Source organism: Mustela lutreola, chromosome 4 (genome assembly GCF_030435805.1).
Source record: "Mustela lutreola isolate mMusLut2 chromosome 4, mMusLut2.pri, whole genome shotgun sequence".
NCBI lineage: Eukaryota > Metazoa > Chordata > Mammalia > Carnivora > Mustelidae > Mustela > Mustela lutreola.
The window spans coordinates 85,392,394-85,410,403 of record NC_081293.1 but is presented as its reverse complement, the minus strand read 5'-3'; the positions used below and the strand labels follow the sequence as shown (position 1 = coordinate 85,410,403).

The window sequence follows — 18,010 nt, the reverse complement described above, 5'->3', positions numbered from 1 at the left end:
AGCAACAGGTGACAATCTAACTACAGGCAGACCTTGGAGGCACTGTAGGTTCAGCTCCAGACTGCAGCGACACAGCAAACAGAACAATTAAGCGAGTCTGATTTCTCTTCGTATGTAAAAGTTACGTGTGCTATTCTGAAGTCTTAAGTGTGCAATAGCATTATGTCTAAAAATGATGTACATACCTTAAAACAAATGCTCCCCCTCATCTGTGCTTTCAGCGAGCCGGACTTGTGCTGGTGGAGGGTCTTGCCTTGATGTCGGGGGCTGTTCAGACTAGGTGCCTGTGGCCTTTCCTTAAAGTAATGACGTTTGCCATGGGTTGACTCTTCCTTTCCCAAGCGATTTCTCCTAATACCTTATGCTCGTTGACAGCATTCTGTCCACAGAACTTGTTTCAGAACTGGAGTCCGTCTTCTCACACCTGCTGCTGCTTTACCAACTAAGCTTATGTCATATTCTAAATCCTTTGCTGCCATTTCGGCGGTCTTTGCGATGTCCTCACCGGGTGTAGATTCCATCTCAAGAAACCGCTTTCTTTGCTCATCCGTGAGGAACAACAGCTCGTCCCTTCAGCTTTGTCATAAGATCACAGCAACCCAGTCCTATTGTCAGGCTCCACTTCTAGTTCCGGTTCTCTTGCTGTTCGCCACATCCACAGGGACCACCTCCGCTGAAGTCCCGAACTCCTCAAAGTCAGGCAGGGGGGCTGAATCCCCGGCTTGCAAAGTCCTGTTCGTGTTGATTATTTCCACTTCCCGTAAATCAGGCATGTTCTTCATGGCATCTACAGTGGCAAATCCTTTCCGGGCTTGCTTTGCCCAGATGCATCGGAGGCGTCACTGTCTCTGACAACTCTGGTTTTACAAGATGTATTTCTTAAGGTCGAAATGTGTCCCTGATCCACGGGCTGCAGATCGATGTTGTGGTGGCAGGAATGAAAACAACAATCTGGCTGTCCATCTCCAGGGCTTGTGGCTAACCAGGTACATCGCCAACGAACAGTATTTTGAAAGGAAAAAAAATTTTTTTTGAAGAGTAGGGCTCAATTGTGGGCTTAAAATATTCTGTAAACCATGTTGTAAGATGTGCCATCACCCAGGCTTCATTGTTCCATTTCTACAGCAGAGGCTCTGATTTAAAGTCACCAGCTGCCTTGGCCCCTCAACAGACAGGCAGTCTGTCCTTTGAGGCCGCACAGGGACTTCTGTCTCTGGCTGTAAAAGTCTTAGATGGCGTCTTCTTCCAAGATAAGGCTGTTTCCTTCCTTTGCTACATTGAAAATCTGTTGAGTTTTGCCGCCCTCATTGACTAGCTTAGTAGATCTGGATAATTAGCTGCTTCACCTTCCACTTTGAGGTTAAGGAGACGACTTCTTTCCTTAAGCCTCATGAACCAATGCCTGCTAGCTTTAGACTTCTCCGCTGTAGCTTACCTCTTTCAGCCTTCATGAAATTGAAGAATTAGGGCCATACTCTGGATTAGGCTTTGGCTTCAGGGAATGTTGTAGCTGGTTTGATTTATCCAGACCACTAAAATTTTCTCCCTATCGGAATAAGGCTGTTTTACTTTCTTATCATGCACGTGTTCAGAGGACTGGTATTTTTTTTTTTTTTAAGTTTTTATTAGAAAAAAAGCACAAGTGGAGGGAGGGAGAGGGCAAAGCATCTTCCAGCTGAGCAGGAGCCCAACATGGGGCAGATCCCAGGACCCTGGGATCATGACCTGAGCCGTAGGCAGATGCCTGACTGAGCCACCCGGGTGCCCCATGGGAGTAGCATTTTAAATTTCCTTCAAGAATTTTTCTTTGCATACAGAATTTGGCTGTGTGGCAAAAGAGACCTAGCTTTTGGCCTGTCTTGGCTTTTGATGTGTCTGCCTCACTAAACCCAATCATTTCTCATCTAAAGTGAGATGTAGGACTCTTCCTTTCACTTGGAGGCCACTGTAGGGTTATTACTTGGCCTAATTTTATTATTGTTTTGTCTCGGGGAATAGGGAGGTCAGAGGAGTGGGAGAGAGAGAAGGAACAGTACTGGTTAGTGGAAAAGTCTAGAAGACACACAGCATTTATCAGGCAGGTTTGCCGTCTATGTGGGCACAGTTCATGGTGCCCCAAAATGATCACAATAGTAACATTAAAGATCACAGATCACCATGAACCTACAAAATAATGTAGATGTTTGAAATATTGTTGAAAACTATGAGACAGACACACGGTGAGCCAGTGGTCCCAAAAAACCGAAAAGCTCCTAGAACTGAATCTTAGATGGCAAGAAATAAGGTCAGGATACAAAAGAAAATCCTATTCCTGTATTCTAGCAACAATAATTAGAACTTAAAATAAGAAATGCACTAAATTTATAGTAGCACTGAAAAAATAAAATAAATATTTGGTGTAAGTCCATGTATAAGACCTATATCTGACAACTACAAAGCCAAAAATACTTAAAAGTCAGAGAGGATCTAATTAGATATACTGTAGTCGAGGATTCGAGAAATCACTTTTTTTAATAAAAAGATTTATTTATAATAAGCACAAGCAGGGGGAGAGGCAGAGGGAGAAGCAGGCTTCTCGTTCAGTGGGGAGCCTGATGCAGGCTGTGATCCCTAGACCCCAAGATTATCACCTGAGCCATGCAGATACCCCTTAATATTCTTAATAAACTGTTAAGTTCTCCCAGTTTGTTCAACACAACCCCCAAATCCCAACAAGCTTTTTTGTGTAGACACTATTGTCAGGCTGATTCTAAAATTTGCATGGAAAGGCAAAGGACCTATAATTGCCAAAACATTTTTTTTCTTTTTTTCTTTTAAAGAACAGACTTATACGATTTCAAGGCTTATTCTGAAAAAACAGTAATCAAAACTGTAGCATTGGCAAAAGGACTGATAGCTAATTCAGGGGAACAGAAAACAGAGTCCAGAAATACACCCACATGAATAGTCCACTGAGTTTGAACAAATGCAAAGGCAACTTAGTGAAGAAAGAATCCTCTTTTCAACCGTGGTGCATGGTGCTGGGAAGGGCACGTGCATACGTGACAAAATGAAGCCCAACACACTGCACACCTTATTAAAGACAAACTCAAAATGGATCATAGAACAAAAATAAAATATAAAACTGTAAAACTTCTGGAAAAATAATACAGAGGAGGTCTATATTTTAGGTTGGAAAATATTAACTTTTAGATCATGACATCAAAAGTGTAATCCATCAAAGGAAAAGTTTTGTAAAAGCTGAACTTCATATAGAAACTAAAAATATTTTCTCTGTGAAAGATATCAAGAAAATGGAAAGATAAATTACAGACTGGGAGAAAATATTCACAAATTACTTATCATAAAGAACTTGTATCCAGAATAAAGAATTCTTACAACTCTAAAAAAGTACATCACCCCAGCTTTAAGAAAATGGATAAATTGGGGCACCTGGGTGGCTCAGTGGGTTAAGCCTCTGCCTTCAGGTCAGGTCGTGATCTCAGGGTCCTGGGATCAGGCCCCGCATCGGGCTCCCTGCTCAGTGGGGAGCCTGCTTCTCCCCCTCCTCCTGCCCCCTCGCCTGCTCACGCTCACACGTGCTTTCTCTCAAATAAAATCTTTAAAACCAAAATAGGCCAGCTTAATTTAAAAAGCTGGCAGTACCAAGTGCTGATGGGGCTGCAGAGCAGCAGAAACACATACTCACTGCTGGTGAGAATGCAGAACAAGAGGACTTGTTTTGGAACACGAACCAACCATCCACCCTGACTTCTTACAAAGGTAAGCTTATGCTTCCCATACGACCCAGCAGCCGCGTTCCCGGGCATCCCAGCAGATGAGCAGTGGACGAAGCCCGTGTCGATAGCAGCTTCACTCACAATCACCAAAGACTGGAAACAACCCAGATTCCTACAACAGAGGAGGGAAAAGCAGGTCCATCTCTGCGACGGCATACCACTGAGCACTGAGAGGGGAATAACCTCATGAGTCCTGTGGCAGCACGGAGCAACCTTATGTGCGCTTTTCTGCACGTAAGAAGCCAGACCCAAAAGGTGATGTATTCTGTGCTTCCATTTACAGGTTTCTGGGAAAGGCAAAATTAGTACAGAAAACAGGTCAGTGGTTGGCAATGGGGAAAGGTGTCAACCACGAAGGGGTCACACCAAGGGACTTTTAGGTGTTGAGATGGTCTGCTGTGGCAATGTGGTGGTGATTCATGAGTAAGCACTCCCCAAAACCCCAAAAACTGGACACGTGAGTGACGGGCTGTATGCACATTAAAGTCAAGTCAACGAGGATTTCGGAGGGATTCCTGTTTAGAATGTATACTGTGATAAATGAATCTAACTGTATTATAAATATAGGCCATTCTTCACTAGAAGGGGTGGATAAGAAAGGAGCTAACCTAGATAACTTTGAAAAATGGTGTTCTGACAGGATCCTGTCAGGCTGAAGACAAAAAGAACTTACAAAAATTGCTAAATTTCACATAGTTCTGGTTTAGCAGCTCTCAAAGTACACTAATGAGAAGCATGTTTAAGTCAGAAAAAGCAGTTAAAAATAAGAAGTGAGTGTCAGGATTAACTTTGCAGAGCCGACTGGTGCCCGAGGCCTCTAAGAACTCAACATTCACCTTCACGTCTAGATACCGTGTGTGCACACACGCGGTGTAGACACTGAATTCCCTAGCTCCAGCCACTGAAAGGGCCACCGGTGCTCCCTGCAGAACTGTTGGCTTCCAGAACTGGAGTGGGGAAAATGAAAGCGCCTAGAGCACCCAGAGCTGCCAGAGAGAAAGGACGTTCTAAAAGAGAAATGGAAGAATGGGAGCAGGTCGGAAGGACACGAGCCAACCATCCACACTGATCTGAACAAATGAGTCAATCCGGGGCTGGTGTTCCTTACAGAAGAATCCTGAGTCACAAATGGAGAAGTGAGGGAAACAGACCGTCACCGTGAGCACACTGCCGAGGACTAGACTGAGTGGGCAACATGCTCAACAGAAAGTTCCCACAGAGCCTTCAAGTCGCTCTCCCACAATACTTAAGAATTACCGTTGCAGTTTCAACAGCTGCCCCCCGTGTCTGGTCATTCTCCCTCCAAGAGGTGAAGCTTATATTCTACCTGGAGTGTGGGCAAGGCGTAGTGACCCAGCTTCTCACAGACAGAGCACGGAGAGCGAAAAGCAGAACTTCACTGAGAAGAACGAGGTGAACGGTGCCTTTGAGACAATCGGGAGGAGCTCACACTGAGATGTGATGACAAGGGCGCGCGTCAGCACTGTGGGGTCCTCCCAAAAATCCAGCTCTCATCCCGATAACGAGAAAACACCAGACAAACCCAGATCATGAGATGTTCACAAAATACCTATCCAGTACTTCCCAAAAGTGTCAAAGTCAGCAAAGACAAGGAAAGACTGAGACGCTGTCAGAGATCATAAGAGACTGAGGAGACCTGACCACCTAACGTGATGCAGCGTCCTGGAACAGAACGAGAAATCCCAGTGGAGGTCAGAGTGGTGGTCTGCAGCTTAGCGAACAGCACCGTTACCAATGTTCATTTCCTAGTTCTGCTATGGGTCCACGGTTCTGTAAGATCCTAACTGGAGGGGTTTGGGGGCAGACTATGCACTATCTTTGCAACTCTTCTGCAGAACAAAAACTATTAAAGCTACAGAAGAAAAAAAATACTGGCAACAGATTCTGAAATTCAAGTATTATTATCATTTTTTTTAAAGATTTCATTTATTCACTTGAGAGAGAGAACATGAGAAGGGAAGGGAGAGGGTCAGAGGGAGAAGCAGACTCCCTGCCAAGCAGGGAGCCTGATGCGGGACCAGATCCTGGGACTCCAGGATCATGACCTGAGCCGAAGGCAGTCACCCAACCAACTGAGCCACCCAGGCGCCCTTAAATTCAAGTATTATTAAAAAGGACCCACACATGATTGAAGTTCATTGCTAGAAGGGGATAAATGGTCCCCATTCAATACTGAAGTCTTCTCAATATCAAACAAAAACATCCTCAGGACAACAGAAATAGTAAATTAGACTGACTCGGCTCCATTCTTCCTCTTGGTGATGACACGTAAGAATAATTCACTGTCTTTGGGTTGATGTTGACGTCTTTCAGAATACAGACCATTACTAACCTTATCTGAACTCTCTGAGCAAAGAGAGTGTAGGGAAGTTTTCCAAAAACTTCATATGAATGATAATGGCCTATTCCGTGGTTTTAAAAGGAAATTCAAACCTATTATTTGAGCATCATGGAAAGGGAAGCTCGCTCAACAGCTGGCCAGGTGGGTCTCCTCTCCCCTTGGGCAGGACCTCTGCTTCCACCCCACCACGGCTCCTGGAAAGGGAAGTGTGTGGTGTTGGCAGGTGACAGCTGCTGAAATTCTGCCTTACTCCTGTCACGGTCCACATTTCTGAAAGAAATTCTCTTCTTAAAATACACTGTTTTATTTCCACAACTGCTTAAAATATTTTATTAAAGAAGCAATGCAATTTAGCTAAAAATATTTATTTAAGGGGTAAACATAGTCATATATTTAAGGCACATGAAAAAGTTTTGGCATTAATTTGGCAAGAAAAAGGAATACAAATTATCCTGGTAAATTTTTGAGTTGATTTCATTAGTACAGTTTTTAAAACAAGGTTTCAAGAGCACCGATAACTGATCTCAGATAAGGCACAAAGTTCATGACTCGGCACCCCCATGCCGGAGCAGCTGCTGTCTGGTGTACTCCCAGATGAGCAGAGCCCCACTCACGTGGACGTTCAGCGAGCGGATAATGCCCTGCTGAGGAATTTCCACACAAACATCCAATTGTTGGATTAGATTTGCCGGAATTCCCTCACGTTCATTTCTGGTGAAGAAAAATGGAAAAAGAAAGGTTAGTTTTCTTGTAATAAACACATTTTTTCCTCTCCGATATCCTGAATGTCCCTCAGTCAGGTTAACAAAATAAAAAGTGAAGTCTGTGGCACCGGGGAAATAAGTAACACAGATTTATGGGTCAATCTGGGTTCACCCGATCATCCCAAAGAGGTGAAATAAAACAAAAACTAGGGGTTTTTCCATATACATTACAAGTCAAAACCCTTGAGGTGGGTGTAACGTCAGGAGTGTTGGTGAACTGTTAGATTTCCTAAAGTTTTTTCTAGGCTGAGACTCAAACGAATCTTCTCACCCCAACAAGAGCAGAGATCTCTCCGGAAAGCTGTACTGAGTCAGGTCTACACTCTTCGCAGTTTGTTCTACACCAATGACAGTGTAACCTTCTGTTTTTTTCTGTTGCAGAAAATCGATGAGCTGAGGTGGTTTTACCTTAAAGTGAGTTTAACAAGAGCAGAATAATAAATTATTCATTTACAGCCTTACTTGGAGTAAAATCAGTTTCAAAAAAACTTCTATGAGACTAAGTCTTTTTACAAGGAATAGGAATTATAATTATAGCTGGGTGGCTCAGTCATTAAGCATCTGCCTTCAGCTCAGCTCATGATCTCAGGGTCCTGGGATCAAGCCCGACATCAGGCTCCCTGCTCAGCAGGAAGCCTGCTTCTCCCTTTCCCACTCCCCCTGCTTGTGTTACCTCCCTTGCTCTCTCTGTCAAGTAAATAAGTAAAATCTTTAAGAAATAAAAAATTTAAGAAGAAAAAACCTCCCCAACATCAAATATATTTATTAAAAGTATTCCTGAGTTGCAACAGGATATATTTTACAGAAAAGAATTCTGGGGGTGCCTGGGTGGCTCAGTCGGTTAAGCGTCTGCCTTCAGCTCAGGTCATGATCCCAGGGTCCTGGGATGGAGCCCCATTCTGGGCTTCCTGCTCAGTGAGGAGTCTGCTTCTCCCTCTCTTGCTCCCATTGGTTCTTTCAATCTCTCTCAAATAAATAAATAAAATCTTAAAAAAAAAAAATTCCAAAAATACAACAAAGTGAAAGATAATAAAAGGAATGGGGGAACAGGGAGGGTATATTTTACTTTGAGTGTTAGTTTAAGCTACAATATAAAGTAGTGCAAAAGGACTAATACTTGAAGACAGAGAACCACAGAAGATTTCAGCAAATCAGCGTTTTACTAACAAATTACTTTCTACTCACCTCCACTAAAGGCAGCCACTGCTCTGCGGAGACGCTGAGGCCTTGGAACTGCTTGTCTCTGATGCACTGCAGGCTGCCCAGCACGAGGGCCGAGGCCCCGAACACTTCGCAGGTCCGGCACAGTCCTGCGCGCGAAGGACAATGGTTCCTGGTGGCAGTCCTCCCCCAGGCTCTCTTTGGCCACGGATCCCCCTGATGCTCCCCAGCAGGGTTAAACGAGCAAATTGGGCAAAATGGCAATGGACTCAATACAAGTTTTTAGGATCTAAAGATTTTAAGCAAGCCCCCTGGAAAACTGTAATTTTACCTCCTAAATTAGTTGGTTTATCAATGAGCGAGGCCACTACAATCAGTCTGCTAATTGACTTTCCAAGCTTGGCAACTCGATCCTGAAATACTAGCTCCAGATCTAAATCTGGAGCATTATTTTTCCAGGGGATAATCTTCTTCTGAACATCCGTCCACTCAGACTGGCTATCTGCTTTGCCCAAGTGAGAACCTGAGAAGGAAAAGGAAATAATCCCATATATGAAAATCTATTTATTTATTCACATACACACAGAGTTAAGAGTTAAAAATGATAGTTCAGAATGAGATTCATTAACAGAAAAACTGGACTTGAATTCAGACATGACTGCTATTTTCAAAAGTAATTAAAATGTTTTTTTAAAGATTTTATTTATTCACTTGACAGCGAGAGCATGAGCAGGGGGGAGCAGCAGGGAGAGGGAGAAGCAGGCTCCCCACTAAGCAAGGAGCCTGATGCAGAGCTTGATCCCAGGGCCCTGAAATCATGACCCGAGCTGAAAGCAGACACTCAACCGACTGAGCCATGCAAACGCCCCTTCAATAGTAATTTTAAATTTCCAAATTCAACTCTAACAACTAATATACTACAACATTTCATGAAAACAGAGTATGTGCTTTTGTCTGCATTTTAGCATATCCAAAACGGGAAGCATCTCAGACCTAGTTTGGTATGATTTTAGCATTTTTTTCTTAAAGGTCCATAAAGTAATGGTGTATCTTATACACAACAGTGTATTCCTGAAAACAAACATACACAGTCTTTATCCTAAATTATTTTACAGGTACTTAGGGGAATTTCCCTCAAATGAGTAATATGTGTAAGACTGATGAATCAGACTTGTGCCCCTGAAACAACACATTTTATGTTAAAAATAAAATGATCAACTGATAAAAAAATGATGATGCTCTCTGAGGCAATTATCCCTTAACCAATGCTACGAGTATGCAGAATGTTATTAACCTGTCTGATGCAGCATTCTGATCTGTAGCATAGGACCGAGACTACCCTTCCAGGCTGTTCCTCAACGGCTCTACCCCAGACTGCTGACTGAGCCGCTGGGGAGCACAGAGCTTACCTGGACAGACGAGACATGCAAATACCAGAACACGGGGCTGTAGCGAGGGATGCCATGTCTGTGGGAGGGAGGGACGGGCAGAGAGACCCAGGAAGGCTCAGGGAGGAGTGTGCAAACAGCTTGTGTGGGAGGGCAGTGCAGACCGTAGGGACAGGTGTGCATGTGCACAGGGCATAGGAGGACCATGACCCGGGCAGTGGCAGAACTCTGCTGTAGCTCACAGTGTGCCGTGGATGGAACGTGATGGTCCAGAACATAAAAAGATCATAAAAGACTTGTATGGAATGATAAAGAACTTACTCTGCAGGTAGGAGCCATTAAAGGGCTTTAAAAAGGGGGATAACAGCGCTGGTTTTGTGTTTTAGGAAAAACCCTCGTCAAAGTGAGGTGAGGATAAGTTGGGGCCTTTGTGCCAGTCCCAGCAAAGACAAAGACAGTCGAAATTAAGTCCAGGCAAGAGCAGAAGCAGCCAGATCTGGGAGGCAGAATCACCCCAATTTGGTGACATGAATACAGCACAGGAGAATGACTTCTCTGGTGACCGAGTGGCACCACTGACGGAAGGGGTTATAGAGGAGGCAAGTGTGGGCAGCAAGGGAAATCCAGTTCGAATATGTTGAATTTCAAGAGTTTCTGGGTATCTGTGCAATGTCCAGCAGGCTCAGGAAAGAGGCCAGAGAGAAAGATGAGAAGTTACATTATGTAGGTGGTGGTTTCAAGTTGGGGAAATGAACACAAAAGCTCAGGGACAGCACACAGAATGAGGAAACCAGGCCAGTGAAAACATCCAGGGGATACTAACGCTGAAGTCTTCCCATAAAGACAGCACTGCAACACTCCCTCCTTTTTCCACCAAACAAAACAGAGACCCCCTCAGCCTTTTCCCCACCCGAGAGACATCTGTTTCTCAGCTCCGCTCTGCAACCCAACGCAAACCAGCTGCCCATGTGTGCTGTCGTCCTCTCTCCTCTGTCTCTGCTCAGCCCACCCCACTGGGGCCGTCCCCACCACACTGATGAAGCAGCTTGGTCACCACCTTCAGTCCCCGGATCTCCCTGTTTGAGGTCCTCTGTTTTGGGAAAGCTCTCCCTCCAGATATTCGCTCAACTGCTCTCGCTTCACCGAGGTCCTACTCAGTGTCGGCTCCTGAGAAAGTGCTCTTTGATCCTCTGTCACTACCTCCATCCCGCTTTGTGTCTATGGTACCTCCTGTGCAGAAATGAGTATAAGCTGCCTAAGGGCAGGGACTTGGCCTTCTGTCAGCACAGAAGAGGCAAGAAGTCTTGACTGAAGGAATAAATAAATTTAAGGTGATTATGTCTTAAAATGTATTAGTGAGCCATCCGGAGTATTTGATTTAAAAAAGGCACTTTTCCAGAACATTCCTCTACACACACTGAATTAAAATCTAAGTATGTGTGGGGAGGGGGGGAACCAAGTATCTCTACTTTACACAAGTTGTCCAAAGAATTCTTGAAAACATTAAAATTTTAGAGCACTACAAGTATACAGGACAAAGACGAACTCCTAAAGAGGAGACAGGTCAGATGGAGGAGGAAAATCAGGACAGCAAGAAGCTAGATCAATGTGCCATACAGGGCAGGTGTGCTTAGAGAAGAGCGCCCACTTAGGCTCTATGAAGGAGACAAAGACCGTTTCTGATTTTCTGAAAGATTCTCGGTGGTTCTGGGTCAGGGAGAGCCAGAACGAGGACCAAAGGAGTGGCCGCGGCGAGGAGAATGGGAGCCCGCTGCTCCACAACCATTAACACTCGTTGTGGTTTCCAGAACGGGCGGGAGACCCGGTCCTTGGTTTTCCAGGGGTCACTGGATTGTGCGGGGGATGGGGAGGAGGTGAGCAGCTGACGGAAATGTGGGTCCTTCAGAAAGGCGAAGGAGAGCAATGCCACAGAAGGTGCAGAAACAGGAGAAAGAAGGCCGAACAGACGAGCAGGTCCCACCAGACCCGCGGGGGACGAGAATCGAAAGCTCTGCTTTACTCCTAAATGGGCCAAGACATGAGATTTCATAATCGGACCCTTTTTAATTAACAGTAATATTTCAAGGAAAAGCAAAGTTACTAGCTTTATGTAATAAAGCAGATTAGGCTCTCCTTGGCTTTTTATAGTGAAGCCAAGCAATTAAAAATACCAAAGTTATAGCACCATTTTTCACAGTCTTTCCTCTAAGTGGAGGAGGAACAGACTTCAGCACATCAGTGAGAAGTGGTACGATCACCTCTCTATTTTCAAGGACTGAAACGAGTAAGGCTAACCAAGTTAACAAGGGGAGAAAAAGGAAACACTTCTTTACCTACGTCCTGCTGAGCCCAGTCACCCGGCTTCAATTCACAGAGGTGAGTCGGTGAAAGGTACCACTGAAATCCTGCATCTGAGGGGATGTCTGTGAATCTGGTAAATTTACCAATGGCAATCCATTCTTCTTCAACCAGGCCTGAAAGGCGTGGAAGGTTGTAAAATATGGTCTGAAAAGAGAATTGTAAAATTTAAATTTTTTCCCCTTAAAAATAACAAAGAAATACATGGTAACATGTTTAAAGTACAACTTATTTACTCTTACTGATCTATTCTCCCAAACTATCACAGTGGCCATCTTATATACGTTCATTTATATCTGGGAGGAGCTGTCTGTCCACATTTCTCATCTTTTCTAAGCCATTGGGAGGTTAACTTAGGAAATGCTTGAGGGCAGGCAGATCTACTTGGGTGTTTCTCACCGTATGTAATAAACCACCGCACTCCTGAGAAAAACAAGAAGTGTTTTAGGACTGATCAATGTTAGCATCAGGCAACACTTATCAGTGCCCTTTGCTGAAAACCTGAACTCCTCCACAGACAATCAAGGTTCAGTTCTTCTGATGTCAAATCTTTCCTCTGGCTACCATTAGACAAATTTGAATCTGAACGTTGTCTCAACTGTGTATTAGCTGTGATGTCAGCTAGACCACTTAGCCTCCCTTGGCTTCAACCTCCTCATTGGTTAAGAGGATAGGATCAGGTTAAAGAGCCCCTTGAGGCTGTGTAAACCAGAGTGTGATGCCGCTGGGCATGGTAAACGCCCAGTTACTATGCAGGCAATCCGGGCCTTTTCTTACCTACAAACCAAAATGGAACCAGAGAGGAAGTCAGCGCAGGTGAAAAGGCGCTCACAGAACAGAAGCACAAGTAACAGGCGATTTAAAAATGACACAGAAAACGCGTGATGAGGCACATGTCCTCCCAATGGCCTCGGCAGTAAAGACTGGCTTTGTGCACACGGGCTCCACGTGACGACCGGCACACGATGCGGACGGGGCCGGAACGGCCCGGTGCAAATGCAGAGCAAGGCAGGGTCCTCCCAGGCCGTCACGCTACCACCACGTGCAGCCACAGCTCCTGTCGCTGATGGAGGAGGAAACACCCCGAAGGGGGACGTGCGGCGTCGGGGACAGAGATGAAGCCAAAGGGGAAGAACGGACTTAGTTCTGCTGCAGGACGGAACAGGAGGGGCTAACCTGACCCTAGAGACCTATTCTGAGGCCTTCAGAAAGGTGCCCAATAATGCATTCCGGGTGCAGAAGAAGACAACTGAGCGCGTTAAAATACCTGAAAAATAAAATCCTGCATTTTTCCAGTAAAGCAGGACCTTCTGTAGCAAATACCTCACAATACAAGACTGATATTCTTTTAAAAGGCCAGTTTCTGAGTAACTGACCCCCCCGGATCGCGCCTGCACGGCAGGCTAAAGTTCCTGTGGAAAGGTCCCAGGTCATGTGTTTTAAATGCAAAGGCAGAACCTTACATTTAGAATCTAAAAAGAAAGAAAGTGATACGATTCACACAATCCTAATAATTGGTATATTAATTTTCATGCTAATTGTACTAAACATGTTTATGGTTCTTAAAATTACACGAACACCCTGGGCTATGAGGTGCTGGTGTGCCATGACCTACAAGATTTTCTCGTCGCCCAGAACCGAAACACTGCCAGTATCAAAAGAACAAATCGTTTCGCTTTCGTTAGCAACGGGCTTCATTACGACAAAATCTCCCCTGCACAAATGTTCTCATTCACTCCCTTTTAATGTCAGAACAGATTTCTGTTTAGAGTTAAATATCCCCCTTCCAGGGTTTACGAGCCAGACGGCCTGAGAAACAGAAAGTGACAATGACTCGCCCATTTTCCACCCTTTATGAGGGAAACGCAAGTCGTCGCACGAAGGAACAAAATTAAACTTAGAACTTTACAACGTGAAGGTGATGTTGTAAGAGGAAAAAAAATCGCTTAATTGTAATTTTCCAAGAACTGTGGCAGAAAGGAGGCGCTGCGATTAAAGACAGAGTCAAGAATTTACAAAGGACGCTCCACTCACCTCCAGACAGTAATCCCGAACTGGGTGGAAACGGGCAAAAAAGAAATGCTCTTGGATGCGCTGCCAATTCTTCTTGGCGTTCCTGAGGGTGAAACGTATGGTATGAGGTACAGACAAGTGAGATGACGCGGAATCAACTAGATAATCACATAAAGGTACTGCAGAGTTTGGAAGGAATGGAAAATTTTGTGAATTTTATCTGAAGACTTATACACCCTTCCCTCCAAGATCAACATACTTTAAAAATGGACACTGAATTTGACATTTTGAATGCAAGTCCAAGACAATGAGAGGACTGTTTCACAGCTGGACAACGAGGAGCAAACCCTCCAGCAGACGGTGCAGAGGCCGGTGCTCTGTCAGAGGCGATGGGAAGCAGACAGGCCATCCGCGGGCACCGACGGCCTGTGGGACAGACGGCTTCCAGGCTCAGGGAGAAAGCATTCTGAAAGGGCACATGTAAGACATCTGGCATGGAGTCTTCAGGTCTCCATCCAGCAGTAAACACCTATCTTCTCCGAAGATCCATGACACACAGCCCAACTGAACCAGCATTCCCAAACCAGAGCAGGCTGTGAAGTCCCAACACACCTGCCACTAAAAAGCAAAGGCTGTAGGGATGAAAACTACAGAGCACCACTGGCAGGTGTCAGTTTAAAATCATGATCAACAGCCCAAAGCGAAGTAGCAATTTTGGGGCATTTTCCTACAAGACAGTTCTCCCATGATGGCCGCTGAGCCTCCCTTACCCGTCAGCGCCCCCCCACTCTGTGCCTGACCGTGGAGCCTCCGCAGCACTGTGGTGAGGAAGGGAACCTTCACCTCTGGCGCCTCCTACCACCTACCCGCCTGTCCCCTTGCCGCAGGGGTCTCTGTTCAAGGGACACACCCGGTACCCAGCGTGTGCTCTGGATCCCGCTCCCTGAACTGTCCCGGCGCTGCTCCAGAGCCTGCTCAAAGGGCCATCTGTCCCATCTGACAAAGGAAGCCATGTGCAACAGTGCCCGACAGTGCCTTCGGGTCGGCGTGAGAGGGAGAGCAAGGGAGCAGCAGGCGGCTGCGGAAGAAAACCCCTCAGGAGAGAAACCCCTCTGGGCGCAGGAGGGACGGGGACCGGGGGCAGGAGACGGTCTGGCCTGGGTCTGACACCCTTCTGCGCCGCCCGACTTCCTAGCCGGGAACCCTGAGGGAAAACAACGGATGTGATCAAATGAAAGCAAAGCCTCCTCAGACAACACATCCACAACCTTCTTGCTGACCATCTCGGAGGAGGTTTGGAGAGAATTATCTATGACTTGCCTGTGTTTTACCTTCTTCATCAGCGTTTTTTTTTTTTTTTTAAACTAAAGACATGAAGTATTTCATAGATTCAGGTACAGAAAAGACATGAACAGACAGCAATGAGGCCATCCCCGGACTGAACAGTGGCATATCGTCCCACCACTTCTAAGCCACGTTAATTTGTGTCGGCCCCACCAGCGAGGCTGCTGACTGGGCTCTCGCTAAATCCAGTGGGTGCTTTTAGGCTCTCATTTCACTTCCTTAAACCCATCTGTTTCTCTGCACCCCACTCATGTAACACACGATTTTCTCCCATTATCTACAGCCAGCCTCTGATCTGCTCCTCTTACTTTAAAAAAATGGCAAAAGCAAACCAGGTGAGGTTATTCCTGAGTTTAAACCATTCGCTCCCCAGGAGCCTAAGCCCCCTGGTGTCCCACTGCCCACACTCACGGCTCTCGGGCCAGACCAGCCCCATTCAGTCGCACACGCCTGCCTCGGCGCTGCCCAGAGATCACCGTCCCCACGCCTTGTCTGCCTCCTTCCCACCATCCTTTATAGGGTACTCACAGGTTCTGTTACTTAGAAAAGAGTGTGCACTTTCTCACCAAAATCTTTACTTTCCCACTGGAGGACCTGCCACGATCTAAGTTACTTTACTGGGGGACTTTTTACGTGCTGTCCTGTTCAAGCGATCGGGAGCCACACGAGGCCAGGGCATCCACGGGGCCTGCCGCCGAGGACCCAGGACTCAGCCTGCACAGAGCGATTCTGCCGTGTGTTCAAAGAGCAGCGATGGTCTAATGCCCGGGGTCCTTTTTTTTTTTTTTACTGGGTATGTCTCCTACCCGGTACTAGGATTTTAGAAGTAATGGTATTGCGTAAAAGGGTGTTTTACTGCTTAATAAAAAAGGAGCCAAACCAACTGTCTTCACAAATCAACACAGAGCAACCAAGGAACTTTGAATAGCATCAACCACCAACCAAAACACTGCAACACCAAACAAATCATGGTTTTTGCACCGAGCAAACCATAAACTGACAACGCCTCTTCGCGTGTCAAATTGATTCAATTCCCCCATACGTCCTTCCACTGAGGGGCTGCAGTGTGTACACACCCACCCACCAAGGAGCAAGAGGTTGTTCAGGGTTGCCCGACAAGATCAGGAACTCCAGCTGCCGGAACATACCTGCAAGGGTGGGGATTCTAGGCACTGCCACGGTGAGCAACTAATTTTAATGATTAGCTGGGGCCAGAGCTTGGGTTGGCTTTCTAAACACCCAGCCGTGCACAATGTATCAGAGGCGTCCAGCCCCTTCCTCTGCACTTGTGTCCCTTCCCTGTAATCTATCCTATGTCCCCCACCTAACTCTCCTCTTTGATTTTTCTCTGTTGTAGCCCATGTAGTTATATTTTAGTATCTATATTTGCTGAATTGAGGCTCTTCCTCCTGAACCACCAAAACCTCTTCATTTAGGTGACTACCCAGTCACCTAAATGCCTCTTTTCAACTGATGTGTTCAAAGTAGAAGCAGGCAGAAGGGCTAGAAGGTAGTAGTTGTGGCCACGGAATCCTCCATCCCAACCCCACACAAAGCTTCATAAGGATTCACAGTCTCATTTACGCCACCTGTTACCTTGATGGTCAAGCAGAGACCCTCTAGGTTACTGGTTTCCCAAACACTATTTCGTACGCTTCATACACTGCTTCTCACCTTTATCTGTTTATAAAAATTAGTGAGTGCTTTGAGGGTCTGAAAGGAACCTCTTATATTGATGGGCAGTGTCTGGGTCTCTGAAAATTATAAAAATCTGGGCATTCCTGGATAGTGGTCATCAATAATAATAATAAAAAAGTAAAACAAGAGCAACTCCCTGACAGCCGGGGAAATCAGCTGATACCTGCAGATACTAGGAGATGCTGCCTGCCCTTGTGTGGCGGGAGCAGGGCCGGGGGAGCACAGGGAGCCCAGCAGCCTTCCCTGCTCCGTCCGCAGCACAGCAGCGCACCTGCTCAACGGCGAGCATCTGTGTGGGACTCGCTCTGGGAAATAAAGACAGTCTCTAAGAAAAGGAAAAGAAAAAAGCTTCCGTCCTTAATTAGCCCAGCCGTGGGGCTGAGAGCATGTCTTTAAAGCCAGACCCTTCTGCTCCTCGGCACCTCTTTGACAAGAGAGGACGGTAACCGTCAGCCATATGAAGACAGCTATCTGAAGGTGTGTACAAGATTATTTACAGAACAAGGACCAAGGATAAGAAAGCAAAGAAGGTGGTGAGGGAGCTGACCACATTAGAGCCGTCAGGAAACCACACAGCAAAGAGCGCCCTGCTCCCATGGGGCCTGGTCCGAGCTCTGCCGTCAGAGCACGACGGAATAACGGGAAGCTAACGAGGTCGAGGACCCTGTCCATCCCCTGTCCATCCCCTCTGTGTGCTGCTGGAAGGAAGGGGAAGCGTGCGAGCTTTGCTTACCCTGTTCCGGGCATGTTTTCCACTTGGTTGAGACTGGATTCAATGACAGACGTCAACGCCTCAAGTTCTTCCACACGCAGCGCCTTACACATGCTCCAGACCTTCTTCAGGGCAGCCAAGGCATACAGTCGGATGCTGAAGTTGTGACTGAAACACCACTGCAGCACGGTGACAAGGGCTTGCTTCAGGACTGGTTTCTGGAAGGAAAGTGGGAAAAGTCTTCACATGGGCACGTGGACCATGCCACCGAGTGGACAGGAGCCCAGCTGCTCTCACGGGCTCTGCAGGAGCAGGGCTCCTCCTTCCTTCTCAGACCCAGGTGCGCTGGCATGAGCGATTTCCTCGAGGAAGAAAGATGCTCCCAGCTCCTTCGCTTCCATTTCCGAGGTGGCTGTGGTCCACGTTCCCCT

The 18,010-nt window shown here is 46.2% G+C and overlaps 1 protein-coding gene across 4 annotated transcripts in view; it reads right to left on the bottom strand.

Moving 5' to 3' along the window:
• Positions 1–6,490: 6,490 nt before the first annotated feature.
• Positions 6,491–18,010, bottom strand: part of TARBP1 (TAR (HIV-1) RNA binding protein 1) — an 80,730-nt gene continuing 69,210 nt past the window's right edge. For 3 of the 4 annotated variants that reach the window (XM_059170424.1, XM_059170425.1, XM_059170426.1), the window contains exons 24-30: positions 17,601–17,797; positions 13,847–13,928; positions 11,788–11,959; positions 8,398–8,589; positions 8,091–8,215; positions 7,177–7,313; positions 6,491–6,852 (exon numbers count right to left, since the gene is read on the bottom strand). In XM_059170424.1, the coding sequence (XP_059026407.1) occupies positions 6,684–6,852; positions 7,177–7,313; positions 8,091–8,215; positions 8,398–8,589; positions 11,788–11,959; positions 13,847–13,928; positions 17,601–17,797 (1,074 nt within the window). In that variant the 3' untranslated portion in view covers positions 6,491–6,683. The other variant, XM_059170427.1, reaches the window with a different exon arrangement.